Source organism: Paroedura picta, chromosome 10 (assembly GCF_049243985.1).
Source record: "Paroedura picta isolate Pp20150507F chromosome 10, Ppicta_v3.0, whole genome shotgun sequence".
Taxonomy (NCBI): domain Eukaryota; kingdom Metazoa; phylum Chordata; class Lepidosauria; order Squamata; family Gekkonidae; genus Paroedura; species Paroedura picta.
Genome location: NC_135378.1, coordinates 64,915,069 through 64,937,608, shown reverse-complemented (window position 1 = coordinate 64,937,608; position 22,540 = coordinate 64,915,069). Strand labels below are relative to the sequence as shown.

The following is a 22,540-nucleotide window of genomic DNA, read 5'->3' as shown; positions in this document are numbered from 1 at the left end:
GTTAGTTCCTCACCCTACCTGAGTCCCAGTTATAAGGGGGTGGGCTGCTTTCTTTGCCCCATCTGCACAAAGGTAGCGTTGAATGAAAAAAGTGAGGAACGTTGCCCGGAAAGACTGCCTATGGGTGCTGAGTGTTTCATTGCATGGCTGCTTTAGGCTGATCCTGCATTGAGCAGGGGATTTGATTAGATGGCCTTCATGGCCCCTTCCCAGTCGACGATTCTATGATTTCATCCAGTGCAGTAAAAGTACAATCCTTGCTTTGTGTGGCACGACCGGTCAGTTAATTCAAGGTGCAAGGACTTTGAGCACAATGCTCAAGGGCTTCACACTGTTCTCTGGGTGGATATTGTCTCACAGCACAATCCTCAGCAGACTCACACCCTTCTAAATCCCTTGGAATCGCTGGTTTTAGAAGGGTGTAACGTTGCTCAGAATCTGTGAATACTGGCAGAAGAGCATTTATCTGTTTTTGTTTAAGACATACAACGGGGTGGTTGTTTTTCAAATGTTCTTTTCTTTTTTCTGGTGTGGGCAGCATATTCCTTAGAGGCAGAGGTTACTGAGAAGGCCACATCTTGACAGAGAAGAGGAACCAAATCTGAGGTCAAAGAAGCTCCTGACTGTGATGTTAAGTGTGAATATTATTTTTGCTTCTACGCCACATTTTATCACATTCCCACCAACAAGTGGGGTGCTTACAATTACTCGGTACGTGTCAGAAAACTCTTTTCTTCATCTAATGGTAAACATTAGTGTCAGATCTTGACAGCAGTTTTCAAAAATGGTGTTTTTATAGAAGGCTCTTTCGAAGCCTGCCATTCAACTTCTTTGGCAGCCGTTTGAAGCCCATTTCAATATTTGGGATGAGTAAGGTCAATTATCATCATTTTATCCTGGTCTTCCTGATGGGCTAATAGTTCTATAATGACCACAAATAGCCTCCACACCCTGAAAATGACAAGACAAAAATCTCAGAATCTACTTTTGGGCAAGATAATAAAACTCTTTTCTGCTAGGAGGTTTTGTCTTCTGCTTACTATGTTGTGCCTCAGGTACCAAAGAATGATTGCTGAGTTGTCTGCAAAAAAGCTGGAAAGATCTGAAGGTCACATATTCCAGTCTGCACTGAGACAAGATTCTCTTTAGCAAAACGTTCCTAACATGTTACTCTGTTAGAATAACATGGGCTAACAGGCAAACAATGAACATATTCTAGTTCATATTTGAAGAAGAAGAGGTGTTGGTTATTATATGCCACTTTTCTCTACCAGAAGGAGTCTCAAAGCAGCTTACATTCGCCTTCCCTTTCCTCCCCACAACAGACACCCTGTGAGGTAGGTGAGGCTGAGAGAGCCCTGATATTTTGCTCGGCTAGAACAGCTTTATCAGTGCTGCGGTGAGCCCAAGGTCACCCAACTGACTGCACGTGGAGGAGTGGGGAATCAAACCCAGCTCGCCAGATTAGAAGTCGGTGCACCTAACCGCTTCACTAAGCTGGTTAGGATTCTAATTCCCTGGTCAGTGAGAATAGAGCTCCTTGTTGATTTTAATGGAAATGGGTCACATCCAATAAGAGTAGCCAAGGTTTTCTATAGCAGAGGGTGAGTTCAGGCTCACCTTCATTCTTTTTCGCTTTAAGCTAGACTGCTGTATCCACAGAGAACCACCTCTAGCCCATTTCTTCTCTGGCCTTCAGGGAAGCCTCCCATTTAAAAGTGCTGTCTCTACCCCAACATGCCCCTTGGGATATAATTCCCTCCTGCTGGCTAAGCCTGTGCTCCAAATACCCTTGCCAGCTAATGGCCTATAAATCCTGAGGTCAGAGTGAGTTCTTCCATGGAAACTCTGGCCTCTGGCTACCTGGACCTTGTATTTCAGACCCAACCCAGTTCATCCTGACTAGACTTTGGCTGTTTCTGTAGCTACCATAAGACAGCCATGGCATGAAGCTTCCCTTGTTGTGCCAACCAGTTCCATCCTCCCCTCTGCTCCCTCACCAAGCAGCTTACAGCTCCTATACAGACAAAACATATGGGATATGTCTGCAGTAAGGAGGATCATTCGGTGATACTGAGCAAAAGGGCAGCCTGAATCTGGAATGGTAATCTAGGTGCATAGTATGAAAGGGCAGGGCAATCCAGTTTGGAAAATCAGAGTTTCTCTTTTGTTCATGACAAGCACACAGAAAGATAATGAATGAACAGAGAGCGGGGGGAAAACACAACAAAATCTAGGCTTCAAGAGTTGAAAAGCATGAGAACATGCAAGATTACTCAAAGTTTATGGATTTGCCAGCTCAGTGTTAGACATCAAGGAGGCTGCTATGTTATGAAGATAAATTTCTTATAGGGAAACATTTTTTAATACAAAAAAAGTGCTCATTTGGGAACTGTGCAACTATAGACTACGATATTAAGAGATTGAAGCATTATCAAGAAATAAAGTTGTGGCTGGTGTCCTTATTTATCGACCTACTTGTTATTCAGAGAGATTCTTTACAGACCTCAATACCTAATAAAACTGATTATGGATCATATTCTATTATCCTACAACCAAAGACCTATTACAAGACCATGTAACACCACAAGAGGCTTGGCTATAAACCGAATTGTTTGTTGGGTACATTGGCTTGGCCTCCCAAGTCACTCAAGCTCTCAGCTCTGATGTCCTTCTGCCATCACCTGATTATGGTTGCCTTGTTAGTTAGGGATGATATCTATATTTTAAATCTAGTTTACTCATCCTGATCCACATCCACTAAGCATGCTACTCTGAGCATGATTTAAAAAAAAAAAACACCTTCATGTGGATTTGCTCCTAGGGATAGTCCAAGAATACTCACTAGTGCAAATTCCTTGTTGAGAATCATCTGCTCCACCAGTGATGACTCATTATGGAAGAGATGAGGTTGCATGTGACTCCACATATGAGGAAACCACCAGAACTGATCTACAGAATTTAGCAATAGGTCATCACCTTCATCCTCTTCAATGGTTCCTGCAAGGTTAAGGAACAATATTATCCTGGAAATAATATTCTCAATTACCCTGAGCATTTTTTTTGTCATACGGGCAATCGCTCCATAAACATTATGCTTGAGTTTTGCTCATTCAACTGCATTTTTAATGACAGATCATATAATACTAAAAGGCATGTGAAAGAACAGCATTTAAATTATACCCACATTCAAATTACACCTACACATGCAAGATTCCATTACACATAGACTGTTCTGCTGTCACTTAAAACTATAACTTTACCATTCCACAAATCAGTGGCCCTAGAGTGTATTATGCTGATTTGCCAGCTACTCAATTAATATGTAAATCCCACTGCAAAGAACCACCTAGCTCAGCTGGCCACCTGTTCTTAATTCCAAGGAATAGTTCCTTATTTGTTTGCATCATGAATATTCATGTAAATTAACAGTTGTGCTATAATGGCAACAAAGCAGCCTCAATATAATAAAGGGAGTGCATGTAATAAGTAGTGCTCTGATAACATACAATACGTTATTTTATTATGGTCTTTAAAAAATTTTTGGAGCACTTCAAGTGGTAAACACAATCCCAGTGTGAATAATTCAACAAGCATTTCGAGTTACCAACCTCCTGGTGGTGCCTGGAGATAGCTCAGAATTAGAGCTGATCTCCAGACTAAAGAGATCAGTTCCTTTGGAGAAAATGACTGTTTCAGAGGGTGGACTGTACAACATTATATCCCACTAACCATCCCAAACACTATTTTGCCCAGGCTCACCCCCTCCCCCCCAAAAAAAACCTTTAGGAATTTCCCAATCTGGAATTGGCAACCCTCTTTAAACTGGCTCTAAATCTCAGCTAAACTGTAAATTGCATCCTTGGAGTTCAGTTCCATTGCTGGACAACCATTGCAAGGATGACCATTAGTGAGGAAATGTTAGGTCTTCTTAAAGCAGTGCCCCTCATGAGCTTATCAGCTTTTATGAAGCCTTTATAAGACTTCATTGGGGACATTAAGATTGTTTCTTATGCTATCTAGGTACAGATGCAGATGTAGGTACATAGTGCTGATTGCAAGTATTTCTTCTTCATTGCTGTGATATTTCCCTTTCCCCCCTCTAAGATCATGTAGGGATGTTTGCTAAATTCACACATCCAGTTTCTGAGGCTCCCTATTGTCTGCTGTCTTATCATTTTATCCTGCTTTTCTTCCAAGGTCCTCCGGGTTCTTCTTCCCATCCTACTTCATTCTCACAATCACACTGGGAAGAAGGCCAGGTACAGAGCAGACAACCCCCTAGGCATGTCTAATCATATGTAAGTCCCATGTTATTAAATGGGGTTTATTCCCAGGAAAACATCCTTAGAACTGAAGCCCAAGTAGCTGTGTCAAGAGCATCATGGTGTTTTATGGCTGAGTGGGGATGACAACCTAGGCCTCTCCTAGTCTGACACTAATCACTACATCCTAGGGCTGATCCTGTGTTGAGCAGGGGGTTGGACTAGATGGCCTGTATGGCTCCTTTCAACTCTATGATTCTATGATTCTATGATTCTATGATACTGAATATAAATAGTCTTGTCTGTGACTTGTATTGATGCATTAGGAATTCTCTGTTCTGCAGAATCTGATTCCCCACTTTTATATAACACCCTGTGCACATACAGATTTTCCAAAACTGTTAGTTCCTTCTGCTCATTCATGCCTTCCATAATGTCGCTTGCTGATGCATACAAGTGCATTGATGAAATACAGAGAAAAAGAATGATGTTACACACAATCACATCAAGGACCCTTTTTTTGATGGCTTTTTGATCTCCATTCAAAAGTGCCTCTATGCCTTGTTAACTTACTTCTCATGTATTAATTTTAGAAAATAATGTTAGAAATCCCCCATGTGAATGTGGATGGAAGCTAGAACGCGGAGTGGAATCAACCTGTGGAACAATAACAATAGCAAAATAAAACAGGAGAGCATAGTCATTTTCCTTTCAGATATCTTGCGGGGGTAATTGCAAAGTATGCTCCAGTAGCTTACAATTGGATCCTACTGGAGTACAGTTTGAAAAGAATTTATTGAAAATGTGGACATTTCACTTTCTTTAAGTTTCATCTAAGTTTCACTGTGTTGTCAGTGTACTTTTCTTTGAAACTGAGATTTCGTAGTTCTAGGATGTGTAATCAAGTGGGATACTGCTCTCCACTCATGCCACAAAATGAAAGCCACTGACAAATGACCCCATTGCAAACACCATAGGCCGGCCCTATGGGAGAGCAGGATAGATGGAAACTTCTGGGATAAACTTTCATGTTCTTGCTTAATTTGTTTTGATTTGTCCACAAATGCAAGCCTGTTTTCCTGGCCTTTATAGTTATCAGGAGGATTAACTTAATAAATTCTCTGGGTGAATTAAAATGGAATAAAATTGTAATTGCGATCATCTTAATGGTCGGAAAGCAAGGTAGAGTCCCTTTTCTGGCTTTCTGAATTCAACTTAAATTTAGGAATGGAACACAGCTTTGTGCATTGAGGAAGAACAAATCAGCAAGGCACAACAGCTTCCATGTGCTAATAAAACATGTTGAGCTTCTTACATTAAAAGCTTCTGTGGGTAAACAAGTCACATTTACTGTAATTAAAGAATACCTCTCCATGATTTATTTATAGAGAGTCAATAAAGTGTATGTTTGCATGGAGAGTACTTTGACATGCTGCCTCTAAGCAGAAGTGACAAAACAGCGATTCTACCTTTAAAAGTACCTTTGGAAGTTGGATGCCTGGCTGGGTATACACCACAGCAGGTCCCTTAATGGAAATCACTGACATGCCTCAACTCATTAAGTAGTTTTGAGCTATTTTAGTCAGCCTTTAAAAACAATCCACTGGGGAATACATATTCTCTCACACACATGCTCACATTTTCAATCTTGGCACCAATCACAAATTCAATATTGATAATATTCAAGTTGGCTGAGAAACAGAAAATGTGAACAGTTGGTAAGTTATACAAATTTTAGCACTGAATTCCCTCCGGACTTGGGGAGAGTGAGGAATGAGAAACTCAGCGATCAAAGTGGCAAACAAGAATGTATTTAGTGTAGACAAAATCCTTCTCATTAGGATATTATCTATTATTTAAAATTTAAATTTCTCCCGTCATTTGAATTGCCACAAAATGTTTCCATTTTCTGAGTATTCGGAGAGTTTGACCTTGTAGTCAGGATCCCGTTTTACCTCAGTAATGACTTTTGTAAAGCTTTACTCATAATGCACTCATTTCTGAGGTACCTATTTTTCTTCTTCTAGGAGTTCGCTTCTGAAGTCAGGGGCACAAAGAACAGGATTGGAGAACATCTTAACAGAAGCAATATGGGCTGAGACAGCCTGGCCCTCCACATTAGAAATACAAGCAAGTGTGGAACATTTTCAATGGGAACTGGGGAAAAAGTACTGTATGGTGCTTTATTGCCCTGTAAAATCCATCAATCAGCTCCAAATGCCTTGGGGTAGTTACTCTCATCCCCATACTTATATGGAGCTGAAATTAATGAACTCAATTTTAAAAAGAAGCACTATCAGTGACTTCCATGTAGGTTCCAAGGTACAAGCCTGCTTAATATGACACAATTTTTCATGAGGCCATTCCTCACCTTTAATATAACAGAGCAAGGCAAGCTGCCCACACTCTTCTTATTATTCCACATAACTATGTAAGAGAAAAAGTATTTCAAAGCTATAGCTGGGTGAAATGGCCTATACAAATAAGCCCACACAACCTGATCCAACCACTATTAAAACCATCTTACTCCTAGTCTCCTGCCTATGTGGAAACAACTCACCAGGAGCCTTGCTTCATCCATCACCTTAATTCCTATATTGTTCTTTCATGCAATATTAACAACAGTCTCGGTGGGTTTCTCCCTGGTCCTGGAATTGGCAGTACTGAAGCAACTATTACCTGTCCTTGCACAGTCTGAGTTTTAAGGACACTTGCAGTACCTTCGGATCCCTGGAGAAGCCGTACTGCTATTGCTGCCAAGAGAATAATCTTTCTTTTTATTATCTTGTACACTGCCTGCTTTCATTTGTGCTTTCTAGTAGGTTGGCAGCCTCGTCTGCCATAGACAAACACAATCTTTCCACTGCTATTTACTACAATGATCCAAACAGCCAGACCATTGGGGTTATGGCATATGTGTGTGTGTGTGCCTGCTGGAATATGCAAGATCTGAAGTGCAAATGAATCAACAATATGAAAAGAATACCTACAAAGGGCATCAGAGGAGAGAAGTGTATTTAGTACAGTTTTGGTATAAAGGTAAAGGTATCCCCTGTGCAAGCACCGAGTCATGTCTGACCCTTGGGGTGACGCCCTCCAGTGTTTTCATGGCAGACTCAATACGGGGTGGTTTGCCAGTGCCTTCCCCAGTCATTACCGTTTACCCCTCAGCAAGCTGGGTACTCATTTTACCGACTTCGGGAGGATGGAAGGGTGAGTTGACCTTGAGTTGGCTGCTGGGATCGAACTCCCAGCCTCATAGAGCTTCAGACAGCATGTCGGCTGCCTTACCACCCTGTGCCACAAGAGGCTATACAGTTTTGGTATAGAAACTTTTAAAAATAATATCCTCCAGTGTCCTGATTGGATCATTTGGAGACTTCCTGCTCCTTTGAGCATACTTCCTCCCTTTTTGCCTCCACAACAGACTGAATGATGAACTACAAAGAATAATTAGGGGGGGGGGGAAATAACTTAAGCGTGTATTCCACATGTCTGTGGGTTTATTTAATTGGGGTTGCCTTGCCTTTGTGTGCCGTATCAGTTCCCACACTGCATATACTTCATCATAAACACTGCATATACATATTCCATAATGCACACTTATGCAGAGGTGTATTTTTGCATATGCCCAGCATTATGTCGAAATCTGCCTCATTTAACTCATTGCATGCAAACACGCAGTAGATCCTACTGGAGAGGGTCATGGCTCAGTGGTAGAACATTTGCTTGGTCTGCAGAAAGTCCACAGTTAAATCCCTGGCTTAAGACTCTGGAGACTTAAAATCTGCTTAAGACTCTGGAGAGCCACTGCCTGTCTGAGTAGGCAATACTGATTGTGAGGGACAAAAGGTCTCTTTCAGTATAATGCAAAACCAAAAAGGGAAACCAAAACCTAGAAAAGTTAGGAACCAAAAGGTTGAGCTGCAAAGACATTTTTTAAAATTTTTGCAGCTCAACTTTTTGGTTCCTGTTTCATTATAAAGCAACTTTGTGTGTCCATAAATATTTCTTAGCAATTCCATGCCAAAAGGTCAAATCTAAGTTGAATGTAGTCCATAGCAGCAAATGGACATAAAACTGGTTCACTGAAAGGAAGGCAGCATAGGCAGTTCCCTCTCCGCCTCAGTAGCTTATTTAGGCAAATATAGAGTTGTCAATCAACAACCAGTTGATTTACTTCACATTCTCCCCATCAAAAGATACCTTAGGACCTGATAGCAGGAGAGCTAAATAGCTAAGTTCATTCCCCTAGAGATCTTTACTACTGCCTATCCAATCTTAACATCAGCAACTCTGACAAAGACTTAAGATCTCTCCTTTTTTTAAGATACAAGGTGCCAGGGAATGAAATGAAAATATTAAGACCTGCTAAACGTTTAAACCTTATGTGCATGAAATTCTTTGGAACAGTAATACATTCATCAAAACAAACAATAGCACTTGCACATGTTTGGATAACAGAATTATTTCTGCTTCCAGGATCTGGTTTCAGTGACTACACTCTTTCAATAATACCTTTTCCCTAGCAGGAAAAAGGGCAGACAACTAGCTGTTCTGCTGAATGGCTCTGTACTATAATCAAGACTCCCACAATTATTTCCCCTCTGAGTCCTATATAATAAGCATGAAACAGCACATGGACTCAGTATCTTTCTCCCCTGAACCACCATAAAAAACCGGCCGAGACTTACCTCAGCCGAATGTTGACGCAGCGGAGGGCTTGCTGGGAGAGAGAGGCGATCACCCAGAGGCCCTCCAGTGTGCGTGCTGCTAGAAGGCAGCACGCACAGCGTCAGGGGCAGGGCGGGGCCGTGGTGACTATTTAAGTCACCACGTGCACGGATCTCCCTCTTTGCCTTGAACGCTGCAGGAGCTGCTTGCTCCCTGCAGCGTTCAGAAACTCCACGAGGTGAGCCGGGAGGGCCGTGGGACCAGGGCAGCTCTCTCAGCACCAGCCCAATTTCGGGCGTGTGCTGGAAGGAGGCTGGATCATTCCCGCGGTTCTGGGGCTCGCGGGTGCGTCCCCCCTGCCTGCGGGGCAGGGCTCGTCAGGCTCTGCGCGAAGGGGTCCACAGCCCGCCCGGCTAGCAGGCCCTGAAGGTAAAGCGCCTCGTTGGCTGCTTGCCTCAAACCAAGTCCCTTCCCACTGCTCGTGCTGCGGGCGGGAGACTGGCTGCCTTATGTTGAGGTGAGCCGGGAGGGCCGTGGGTTCGGTGCAGCTCTCCCAGCGCCAGTCTGTTTCGGGGCAAGGACAGGAGAGCTGCTGAACGGGTTTTGCTGACCTGGAGCTTGCAGGCGCACCGCCACTCTTCCAGCGGGGCCGAGCTCGTCGGGCTCGGAGCTTAGAAGTGAAAGCTCGCCGGGCTCGGAGCTTAGAAGTGAAAGCTCGCCCGTTAAGCCAGGCCCTCGGGGACAGAAGCGGCTTGCAAATGTGCAGCGGTCTAATCCCTTTGCCCTAGGCCGTGGGCTGGGACTGCTTGCATTTCATCGCCTGGGCAGCCGTCGAAGATGATAGTACGGATCCACCCATCTTCCTTCCATAAGGCAGGTGGGAATTGGGCTGAACTCATGCCAGGCAGAGGGGGGAGAGTGGCCCCCCTGACTCCCCAAATCACATTTGCAGGGGGAGAGACTTTGGGTGGCAGCATCGCAGCCGCTATAGTAACTGCCCCCCCCATGCAGTTCTCCCACTTGGGATGGAACAGGGCAGTTGGCTCTTAGGAGGAGGGAATGCCTTGGCACATTGGGACCGCCCCCCTTCCTTTTGCAACATGATCCTGGAATAATGGTTAGAAGGGACCACCAGGATCAGCTGGTCCAACCCTCTGCACAATGCAGGAACTCACATTTACCTGTCTACCCATGGTGATCCGGATTCATCCCCTCATGATCCCTCCACCAATATTCTCAAGAATCCAGCCTGGCAGATTCTGAAAAGGGGCTTTGGCTCAGTGGCAGAGCCACTGCGATCAAGGGACAAATCCCACCCCCAGCATCTCCACCTTAAAGGCAACCGGTGGAGGGGGGGGGGTGAGGCGTAAGATCTCTGCAGGAGAGTTGCCGCCAGCTCAGACTGTTGATTTTACCTGGGTCTGGATCAGAGTTAAGGTGGTTTTCTTAAGCAGTTAAGGTGGTTTTCTTATATTCTGACATCTGCAGGAGAGTTGCCGCCAGCTCAGACTGTTGATTTTACCTGGGTCTGGATCAGAGTTAAGGTGGTTTTCTTAAGCAGTTAAGGTGGTTTTCTTATATTCTGACATCTGCAGGAGAGTTGCCGCCAGCTCGGACTGTTGATTTTACCTGCATCCGGATCGGAGTTAAGGTGGTTTTCTTAAGCAGTTAAGGCGGTTTTCTTATATTCACACTAGGTCTCCCAGGAGCCTAGATGGACCCTGAAGTCACGGCTTACAATCGCTCATTGTTCACGTGTGGGGCAATTAAAAAAAAAAAAAATGACTAAGTGAATCAAGGCAGGGGTGGCCCATGGCAACTTGGGGCAATATCATCAGGCAGTCACCAGGCAGTCAAGCCCCCCCCTCAACATCTTCAACAGGGGCAGGGGATGTCAGGCTCCCCCACCGACTACAGGTGCCTGGGACAGGAGGTCATCCTGACACATCAGTATTCTGATACGAGTAGGCTTGGCCAGCTGCAGCCAGCTTGGGGCTGGGAACAAGCAGTAATGCCTAACCTGGTTTGCTTGGTTTGTATTCCCACTGTAATACATGCAGCCAGCTGGGGACTCTTATCATAGCAGTGCAAAGATGTTCTGACCAAGCAGTAATATCAGGCTCACCCAGCCTCATCTGCCTCACGGGGTCCAGCTTGGTGCAGTAATTTGGAGGGCAGACTTCTAATCTGGTGAGTCGGGCTCGAGTCCCCCCTCCCCCACACGCAGCCGGCTGGGTGACCTCGTGTTATCTATGGCACTGAGGAAGCTGTTCTGACTGAGCAGTAATGTCAGGGCTCTGACATTACCTCCCTCACAGGGTGTTGGCCGTGGGGGGAGGAAACAGAAGGTGATCGTAAGCTGCTTTGAGACTCCTTGTGTGGAGAAAAGTGGCATATAAGACCCAACTCTTTTTCTTCCCAGAGTCCCTTGTGGTCAGAGATGGGGAAGGGAAATGAATCCACTCTGACACGCTTACTTGGGGACAGCGTCATAAGGCTGCAGTGGGTGAGAGTGACACCTTCAGACCTGGGTTGGGGGACCTTTTCATCCTATGCTGCATGCTCATCCCAGGCAACAAACGGTCCTGGCATGGGGTCAAACATCCCCCTTTGACACCAAGTACAAGCTTTGGCTCTCAAGGAGGGAGTTTCCATGGAGGACTGGGGACAGGACTTGCTTCATGCCTGGGGGAGCCAGCTGGCTTCATGGGGCCACAGATTCCCCCCTCCCATCGCACTGGGGCTACTGAGCTATAAGCTTGTAGTGGGGTAGTAGATCATGGCCCTCCTCTGTGGCATACACAGGGCACTTGGATTTGCTGATGCAGCACAAAAACAAAAGGAAACAAAACACGAACATAGGGCCTCTGCCTCAACCCCCGGAGGGCTGTTGCCAACTGGAGCCACCAGATCGGCATTCAGGGCTGAGGAATTCCTGCCTGGCCAACACATCAAGGGGCACCGTCGATGTGGAAGGCAATGCCATGGGGGGGGTACCGAGGGGTCAAGGACGCCAAATGGGCCCCTGGCCTCTGCTGGCATGCTGGTTCATAAGGATCTATGGCAGGTGCATTGTTTAACAGGATGCAGGGCAGCTGCCCTTTGTATACACAGGTAGTTTTCTACTGGAACATGGCGACCTTCAGAGCAAGGCCACTCAAGTTCAAGAAAAGCACAGTGCTCCGGAGAGGTGACCACCAATGGTAGGCTGTAAGTACTGGGAGGCACGTGGCGCCTCACCTTCAGGTAGGTCCTCTTGTGGAGATAAGAAGCGTGGCACGCCAGGGAGGGGGGACGGCTCAGCAGGCAGCGTTTGGCTTCATGCCCTGGCCGGTTGAGACGGGCATTATTCATTGCAACTGAGCTGGCTGGTCCTTCATCCAGTGGTGGTTGGCTCAATTGGGGCCAGCAGGTTTTCCACACCCCCTCCCCATTTCGTCAATAGCTACAGCATTGCCAAGCACTCTGCAGCATGGCTGGCAGGAAGGACTCAGGGGAGATATCAAGCAGGAGGCCTCCATGCCCCAACCTTGCTTGCTTCCAGGGGAGGGTGAATCTTCCTGGGGTCGAGCCGAGACCTGGTAAGGGCCAGAACACTAGAGGCCTGGGTGTCGGTTCATACATCAGGGGGCATGGTGGTTTTGGGGCATCTCCTGCCCACCTGCCCATGTGTGGCCTGCAATGGGCGGGCTTAGTGCAGGTCAGAGACTGCTGGCCACCTTGGCGGACGGATAACAGCAATCAGCAGTAGATGCCAGCCTAACAGCAGGACAGTAACAGTTTGCCCAAGGCTCTGAGTGGGATGTGTGGCGGCTTAACCAGTCATGGCATGGTTGGGCATTCCACTTCTGGCCCACCGAGCTGTCATGAGGACATGGTTAGGCTGCACCCCGGCACACAGGTCTTTGGGTGGCACAGGACATCGTGTCTACCCACAAGCTGGAGGTACAGTCACGAACCACATGCCATTATTCACAAGCACGTGCTCATGTCAAGGGTCTTTTCACTTTGACATTTTGGGGGATATTTAAGATTCAGCAGCTTCCTGCACCTGGGCAGATGGAATGCTGCTTGATTTCGTTCCTTGCTCCCCAACCTCATTAGCAGATGGCATCCACAAGACTGAGTCATATGATTGTTGGGTCGTCCCCCCCACATCCCCCAGCAGGCCAAGTGGCATTCACTTGTTATAAAGTATGCATGGGTCTAATCCCGGGATCTACCTTCTGAACTGTTTCAGGTTGGATATCCATGATGTCAGTGCCAGACATGGGGGCAGGGTGTCGTCTGCTGGATGAGCTGGATATGTTGCAAGCTCAGGCTGTATGCCCCCCTTGGGGTCTTGGTCGCCTTCACATCACCTGGTCAGACATCATGGCAAGACATGGCTCGCATCCCAGGACACCATTAGGTGGGAGGCTTCCCATAACAGTGCCCTGTCGATGGTTGAATGGACTTGGCTGCAGATGCTCTCTTGATGGTCCTGATGGCACATGGCAGGGCCTCTTGGGACACAGACAGTGGGCCAAGCTGTTGGACGTTATTCAAGGTGCAGTGCATGTCATGCAGGACAATGCTGCATGCGGCCAGTGCTGAGCATGCCGCAGGATAGAAAGAGGTCATGTACCTGGGTCTTAGAACTGGTATCCAGAAACTTGGCCAAGATACCATGGCATGAGGTGGCCAAGACTCTGGCACGTTGGAGGCCTAACACCCAGGCACCGTGGATTATCTCAGGTCATCTGGGGCCAAGTCTCCCTGGAGCATTGGGATCATCAGATTGGGCTTTGTATCTTGACTGCCCTGTGGGCTTGGGGTTCTCCCCAGGCAATGGGGTCCAATGGTGGACCTGGGAGCATCCAGTAATGTAAGGAAGTTTTATGCCCTACTGGAATGGAAGTGGTTCTAGGAGGGTTGGCGGGAACGGGGCCTGTTTGGCCTCGTTCTGTGGCGGGTTTGCATGGGATGGAGCCTGTTGGCAGGGAGTCCGGTGTGCGATCGGACTCCCTGGGGTTTGGGGCCTCTCCTGAGGCGGCGCGTATACGAGCGCGGCTTACCCAGCTGGGAGGCCAGGGGCTCGTTTGCCAGGTGGCCTGGGGGCAGTCAAAGCTGGTTGACGCCAGGTGGCTCCCCCGCATAGGTCGCTTCCCTTAGTGGCGGACTTCAGTAGGCAAGGGGATCTGCTCTCCCGGCTGGGAACGGTGCGGGTCCCCAGGGCGCCTCTGGACTCCGTGGGTTGTTGGTGCAGTCTGCTGACTGCTAGGTCAGGCTCCCTCTCCCATGCTATGCCAACCCTCCCATGGGGAGATAATAAAGCTGTGGCCTTGTTTATCCCAACATTGGTGTCGCATCTTATTCCAGCATATAATGCCCTCCTGCAAGTCAAAAAACCGGCCGAGACTTACCTCAGCCGAATGTTGACGCAGCGGAGGGCTTGCTGGGAGAGAGAGGCGATCACCCAGAGGCCCTCCAGTGTGCGTGCTGCTAGAAGGCAGCACGCACAGCGTCAGGGGCAGGGCGGGGCCGTGGTGACTATTTAAGTCACCACGTGCACGGATCTCCCTCTTTGCCTTGAACGCTGCAGGAGCTGCTCCCCTCCCACCCTCCCTATGTTTTATACAGGATTGTTAGGGTTTTGAGGTGGATGCTTTTGGTTTTGTTTTCCAATAATTGTCACAGCTGCGGGTTTGCATGGGATGGAGCCTGTTGGCAGGGAGTCCGGTGTGCGATCGGACTCCCTGGGGTTTGGGGCCTCTCCTGAGGCGGCGCGTATACGAGCGCGGCTTACCCAGCTGGGAGGCCAGGGGCTCGTTTGCCAGGTGGCCTGGGGGCAGTCAAAGCTGGTTGACGCCAGGTGGCTCCCCTGCATAGGTCGCTTCCCTTAGTGGCGGACTTCAGTAGGCAAGGGGATCTGCTCTCCCGGCTGGGAACGGTGCGGGTCCCCAGGGCGCCTCTGGACTCCGTGGGTTGTTGGTGCAGTCTGCTGACTGCTAGGTCAGGCTCCCTCTCCCATGCTATGCCAACCCTCCCATGGGGAGATAATAAAGCTGTGGCCTTGTTTATCCCAACATTGGTGTCGCATCTTATTCCAGCATATAATGCCCTCCTGCAAGTCAATGCAAGCTATAATTTGAAGGAATCTACTTGTAGCAACCATTAAAAAATTCTGATTAGGGATGGGCATGAACCGAACTACAAAGCAAAAGTCATGGCAAATTTTGTCCTGTTTGTGGTTTGCAAACTGAAGAACATGAGGAGCTTATCGGCATGAACTTCCACAAACTTTTAAAGCAGTTCATGAAAGTTTGTGGACAGAGCAGAAAGCAGGGATTTAAAGGGACATGAAGTCCTTTTAAATCTCTGCTTCCTGCTCCCTGCAAAGTCTGCAAAAACAGCTAAGGAGTGGGGAGCAGCCTACTCCCTGCCACTCAGCAGTTTGGGGCTTTCTCACACAATTTCATGATTTCCTAGCTGAGCAGTGGGGTGTCCTTACTCCTCACTGCTCAGCTGTTTTTCAAGCTTTCTGCAAAGCCCTGCAGTACCTTTCAACCACAAACCAACATGAACTACATATTTCCAGTTCAGGCCCATTTTTGTTGCTGGTGGCAAAACCTTACACTGTGCTGATGTAAAAGCTCTTCTCTACTCTGATTGGTTTAACTATGTACGGTGTATGTTGAGGGCAAACCCAACTGAGTATTTTGTACTTTTCACTGTATAAGCTGATAGGAGTCAGAACTGGAAGCTGTTGGAGCCTGAATGGGTGGCCTGGAACCAGCCTGGAGGGATGCAGCAGGGAGCATTCTGATATGTGCCAGTAGCAAATGTCTGCCTTCACTTAAAGCCGGCTCTTATTAAAAAAGGAACATCGCTTGAAAGGAACAGCAGACAAGTGCAGTTTAAACATAGAATGAGGCTTAAAAGAAGAATGCAGGCAGATTTGGAATGCAAAAATGTGACAGGAAGCAAGGAATGCTAATCTGCAGAATCAGTGGGTGGGTGGGCAGAATCAATTAATAACTTAGAACTGGAAAGGTGAAGTAATCCTCTTTTCATTTAATTCAAATTCCTTTTAATCCACATATTTTCTCCCCTGGGCATAACAGTACACTTAAAAAAAACATTCCACAATGCGTTCTCTATTATGTGACAATAGTACTTTGGAAACCCAATTTGTAATCCAGTGAAGTCACTGCAGGGTATGCCTTCACACAGAAATAATACATCTTAATAGATTACCTTCATTTTTGACATTTTAATATTTTATTCAACTAGATAGGACAAGAAAAGCTGAAACCTGTACCAGTTTTGCTCTTTTTAATACTTGGCATTTATGTCTATTTCTTGTACAAACTCCAATCTGAAATAAACTATTTAGGGTAATGACCAACCTTGACACACATTGCATAATGCACTTTCAGTCCCTTTCCAGTGCACTCTGCAACTGGATTTTACAGTGTGAAATAGTGAAATCCACTTGTTTTCTGAGCTCCCTCCAGTGGCACCCACTGCAGTTTTGCCCAACCCACTGGGCTAGCAGTATGAGTTACTTTAATGTTTAATTTTTCTACGGTTCCATGTTGCTTGTTGTTTCATTTCATTCATAATCGTTAATCTAAGTTATCTGTACTGTTTCTGTTCGGTTTCATGTGAACCGCCCTGAGCCTTCTGGGAGGGTGGTATATAAATAAATAAATAAATAAATAAATAAATAAATAAATAAATAAATAAATAAATAAATTTCAAAAGCACATTAAAAGTACATTATTCAGCATGAGTGGAAGTACCAGAGCTCTTCTTTCACATATGCTGTTCCCCTTTACTATATGTTAGCGATCCCCAACCTGTGGGCCGCAGACCACATGTGGTCCTTCGACTAATTGAAGGTGGGCCCCGAAGGACGCCATCTCCCCCCCCCCGGCCCTTTACTTCATCCCCCCCAGCCCTTTACAACACACTTCATTGTTGTGTCGTGTCTGTATCCTATTTTGAAGGGATGTTTAAACATTACCATAGCGATCAGAGAGCGCTAGGGCAGTGGTTGAAAGTAGAGGAGTAAACTACCCCCCCTCCACTGGGCCTCAGTAAAAGGCGCTGAGTGGTCCCCGGCATTGAGTGGTCCCCAGTGATAAAAAGGTTGGGGACCACTGCATATGTGTCATAAATGAACGTGAAACAATTTGAAAGACTGGAATCTCACATATGCAGGTAGAATCCCACATACCATGTAGACATTTTGAATCAGATTATAAACTCTATTAAATATATAGCTAAATACCTGAATGGTTCCATCCTCCCTCATTGTGAGGGTGAATAAATGCCATAAATTCAACTATGTATTTTTCCCACAGTTTTGTTGCACCAAGTGTTCTGGTATATATTCCTCCAATGATCCAATGCAAAATAAACTTAATTGATGGGGATGCACTTGGTTATGTACATTATTTGCACTTTATATGCATATTACAAGTTCTGTTCAAGTTTTCCAAAACATATCTATGCCTATTCAGCAATTCAGAATCTGAGCCACTTGGTTGGAGTGGCGGGATATAAATTGAAATATAAATAAAAATATAAATAAAATCCTTCCTAATGAATTACAGAAAAGTTCATTCTTCTTACCCCTCCCCCAAATCAGCAAAAACCTTTGCTCCTGAAGGGTGACAGGCTTATCACTAGATGTTTTAAATATTATTTGCTGCAAATTCTAATATTCTAAATTGTTTTATAGTAAAATCTTGGGCAAAAAATGATCAAATAACATTTTTAAAAGCCCATCATTTTTAATGCCCAGCCCTCCCTGGCCAGCTGAGACTGATTTGCTTTAAAAGTCTTTCACCTGCTTTACTGCTATCTAAGACTCCATGATTTTTTCTTACCTGTGTGGTAAAATTTTCCTGAAAATCCAAGGTTGAAGGTAAAATTTGCAACCTGAGTGCGTAGTAAAGTTTGAGTCTCTAGTAAGGCCTGAAACAAATAAGAAATAGCATGCATTTAGAAAAAAATTGCCTCATTTTAAAATGGAGGCTGAGTTTCAAAGATAAGAATTGTAGCACATTTAAATGTATGAGCCCCTCCCCCACTTTAATCTATATCATAAATTATACACCAGGTCAAAGAAAGAAAATAGCATGGACTAAATGTTTTTGATTAGTTTTATTATACAACTGCAATTCTTGTATCATAAGCAGAAACTCCAACAATACCAAAAGTAGTAGCGCCTATCAATTTAGGCACCCCAAATGCAGAGATGTGCGCTAAATCTAAAATCCCAGCCATACGAGTCTGCCTTCCTTCTCTGAGCTTCTCATAGTGAGACTACTTGTAGCCTCTTGTTTAAAGCCCTAATTTTTTTAAAAAATCATTAGATTAATATTTCATAGTTTTCCCTCATGGTTTTCCAGATGATATGTCTAGGATCCCCAGGTGGTCTTCCATCGATGCGGCCCTATTCCTCGCAACTGCAGCAATACCGCTTCATTTACCTTCAGAGCACATCCTAGGGGTTAGACCTATACTTTCACAACTCTCCTATCCCTCTAATCCATGCTTCAGTTATAAGGGGGGAAATATCAAGGACCATCAAGGACCACTTTCTTTCAGCTGGAACTGGATTTCACCAGAAAAACACCCACGTGCTTCACACAGCTCACTAGTGAGAAATAGGCACAAGCTATATGGTTAGTTGCTGAAATGCCTACAGTTATCACTACGGCCCATTATGCACGGCCGCCGAAACGGCGATTTCGGGTCACATGGAAAACGCGGAGGGGGAAGACGCGACGCACACCAGTTATGCACGGGGCGGGGCGCGGCGGCGGCAAAACCCAGAGTAACCGATTATGCACGCGGAGATCTGGGCGCCGCTTCTGGTTGCGCCCTGGTCACTCGGAAGCTGCGCTTTCTTCCGCGTTTCACTGACGCGGCTTTTTCGGCGACATGCACCGAAGCTGCGGCCGGTTGCAGTCAGCTCCATGCGTTATCGGTGATTTTAGTCACTGCTATTCCACCCTGAATGTGCGTTATTTCCCCCGTGCATAATGGGTCTACTACATGCCACTGAAGGAGAAAAGGGATTTAGTAGTGGAATTGACTACCTAAGGATGTGGCAAGCTCTCCCTCACTGGCCGTCTTCAAGCAACTTATAGACAGATACTCATCTTGGAGGCTTTAGGCTGATTGAGCAGGGGGTTGGACTAGATGGCCAGTATGGCCCATTCCAACTCTATGATTCTATGATTCCAGTGCAGCAGTGGAATGGGCTGCCTAAGAAGGTGGTGAGTTCCCCCTCATTGGCAGTCTTCAAGCACTAGGTGGCCTGTATGTCACCGTCCACCTCTACGATTCTATGATTCTAGGGCCTTCACCATCAGGTGGCAGTGATTTTAGTTGCTGTGGTATCATGCAGGCACAAAGCAACTGAGTGGGTAAAAAACCTAACACCAATGGTGCATTAGTATCAACGCTCACTCTAGATAACACCATAACATTTTTGTTTTAAGAATAGTACTTTTCAGATCTGGTGAAATAAATATTAGTTTCACAAGGAAAGGCTTGTCAGACATCTTTGGAATCAGGAAGGCTTTCATCAGAATGCCCAGCTTAGCCATTTGCATTCAAAAAGGTAATCAGAAGAAGCACGTCTATTATCCAGGATCTTGGTGGAATTGTTGATTTCATTATATTAATGGTTTCTCTACTTTGTAGGTAGGAATATGAATCTCTCTTCGGCATCTATAGGATAAGTCTTTTTATTTATGTCTGTTTTGCCTCTCTGCTCAGCAGGACTTTAGATTCATCCGTGTAATTACGCTGTGTAGGTTTGAGTTGACTTGTCTTTATTCTTCATAATTGCTGCATCTATTAAGGAGGGCTGATATTTTCCCACAATGTCCTTGTTAATTACAACTATCTCCTTCATTTGCATAATAAACTTTTTTTTGGGGGGGGGAGCTATTTTTCCCGGAACATTTCATGGCTAATAGGAAGCAATTTGCTTTCCTTTATTAAGTACATTAAAACTTCATGCCCCAGACATCATTGACTGTAAACATTTGATTCTGCTCAAATTTAATGCACCAAGGCATTTTGCTGTGCCATATTAGCTTTATTTATGTGCTGTGTTCTGGATTGTTAGCTACTAATGAGACTTCCGTTCTTATTGCTCTAAGGCCTGAACACTAACCTCATTTTAATGAGATCATTATTTGCTGTCTTCTGAATGGAAGACAACAAATTTGCCTTTTAATTAAAGGTCAAAACACCTCTAGCTAAGGAGAGTGGAGAGGTTATCAAATCCTTTGGGAACCAAAAGGAATAGCTTTTTCTCTCTTCCTAATTTCTATGCCAAGAAGATACAGGCCAGAATAGGCAAGGTGTATTACTCTGGAGGGGAAAAGCGCTAAATATAAGCTAAGTGATAAGAACACCAAAGCATGGTAGCTAGAGTTCCCAAGACATTGCGAAAAACGAAAGTCAGCCAAAGTAATTAAAGAGGTTTTACTCCTGACCCAAAGGTCTGTACAGATCAATACTTTTGTGGGAACTGGATCCCTTGTTTGCATGAGGAATCATTTATAAAAGTGCAGAGGACAGAGGACAGATTAATTGAATCAACAAAAACTAATCTCATATTTCTTATCAGAGAAAAAGAGAGACTAACATAATCAATAACTTGAGTGTTTTCCCCACAGTGTTCCATGCATATAGATGGAATTGCCAGCCATTTGCTGATAAGTACAGTTTTATACAGTTAGTACATTTGATCCATAAAACACACTACACATGAGCCTCCTGATCCACACTGTTGCAAAAGGGCCATGCTAACCTCAGCCCATGTTTCAGTCCTTTGAGGTATCTAGGAAGTTGTCGGGGGTATTGAATAGGGGATTCAATAAGGTACGGAGTGACTCTTCGAGTGAAACATCAGCTCTATATTTAAGATCACACCAGAGAACTGAACAGCCCACCACCTGAACATATATACAGTCCAGGGTTCCCTCCAAAGCCTGTGACTGGCTCTGTGCAAGTTCCCCAGATTTAAACTGACTGGACCATTTGTACTGTATATAGAATATTAGTGCTACATAATGACCAAAAATAGCCAGGATCTCTGTATGTGTATGTGTCACAAGACAGTGAGGCCTACATTCATATGTGCTTCTAGGAAGGGAATGTAGATATATTACTATAAGGTTCCTGCTTTCTAGAAACCAGGGGAGTTCAGGGACGTCTCTCAAATGAATAATCGTTAACTTCAGTCTACTACGGTATGCAAAAAAAAAAACCCCACACGTTTTCATAAGGTGTGATTTAAAAAGGGGCTATTTAAAGCATCTGTGGACTGACTTTGGTGAAAAACCATGAATGCATAATAGCGTTATAGAATGTAAAATAATGGAATTGGAAAAAAAATCATGGTATAAACTCTACAAATCATAAAATTATCATAAGATCTTTTAAAAACACAAACCTTACCATTTCCCCAGTATCTTCATTTTTTAATGTTAAAAATTAAGGTTTTCTTTTTACTTTATAAGTATGTTTTGAAATGTAGATGAATTTCTAATGCAGTCAAGATTTATTAGAGATCAGTATGTAATTATTTCCTACTTAACACAAGGAAGCATTATGAAGGAATGAAGAGTAGTAAGGGGCACCATTCTTCCAATAGTAGTAGGAGAAGTAACAGCAAAATATCTTATGCTGCTGTTTTCTAAGTTGTAAGAATCAGAAAAGTGTCTGGAATCTAATTGCCCATAATTCAGTGTACAGAACTGCAGCCATTCTTCTATAGGTAACCAATTTCAGTTGAGTGAGATGAATGGTGTAGTACAGCAATAAATACACCAATTACTCATGCGTTATTGACCATCACACTGCTAGTACTACAATACCTCATTTGGTTAAGTTGTTTGTGTTATGAGTTTGATAACAATATGCCAGGAATATTCTAGGAATACAGTAAATTATTGAAGAGACAAGAATCTGATAACTGCCATTTGGGATTATGTGGGGATTATGGCAAAGAACCAAGCTTGGATTCCGCAATTCCTAATGAAAGTTCAGGAATGTGACCTGCAAGGAAAATTAACAATTGTACTAATACCTTTGTATGAGTATTTGAACATCCCTCATAATAATGAACATTCTTCAATATAAATGAATGGCATGACGGAAGCTGCTTAAAATATTTAGGCCTATCTTTTTTTGACCAAACAAGGATTTGAGTGGTCCAATCTAGTATATCAAAACTACAGTCAGCTCAAACGTAATTTTCTAATCTAATTTCTTTCATTGTTAAAGTAATATATACTATGATGATGAGTGACTGGTTAGACACAAAATTACAGAGAACAGAATGCTGCCTGGTAATCCTTATCTGCTCAACTATTAATTTCAAGGCAGATTTACAATACGGTTTTTCAAGCAGTAGATGGGTGGAGTTTGAGGAAAATAACCTGAAGAACAGTATTGTTCAACAATATTCCAATTGGGAGAAAGGCAGGGTTCCTCTTGTTCTCCTGCAACTCCAACAAATAACAAGGATACCTTTTCATTGTTAAGCGGCATCTTCTCTCTTATTCAGATACAGGAACCTG

General features: G+C 44.7%; 1 protein-coding gene across 2 annotated transcripts in view; it reads right to left on the bottom strand.

Moving 5' to 3' along the window:
* Positions 1-22,540, bottom strand: part of NDST4 (N-deacetylase and N-sulfotransferase 4) — a 136,828-nt gene that overhangs the window by 63,124 nt on the left and 51,164 nt on the right. For both annotated transcript variants that reach the window (XM_077300473.1, XM_077300472.1), the window contains exons 4-5: positions 17,819-17,906; positions 2,846-3,000 (exon numbers count right to left, since the gene is read on the bottom strand). In XM_077300473.1, the coding sequence (XP_077156588.1) occupies positions 2,846-3,000; positions 17,819-17,906 (243 nt within the window). The remainder of the gene's footprint in view (positions 1-2,845; positions 3,001-17,818; positions 17,907-22,540) is intronic.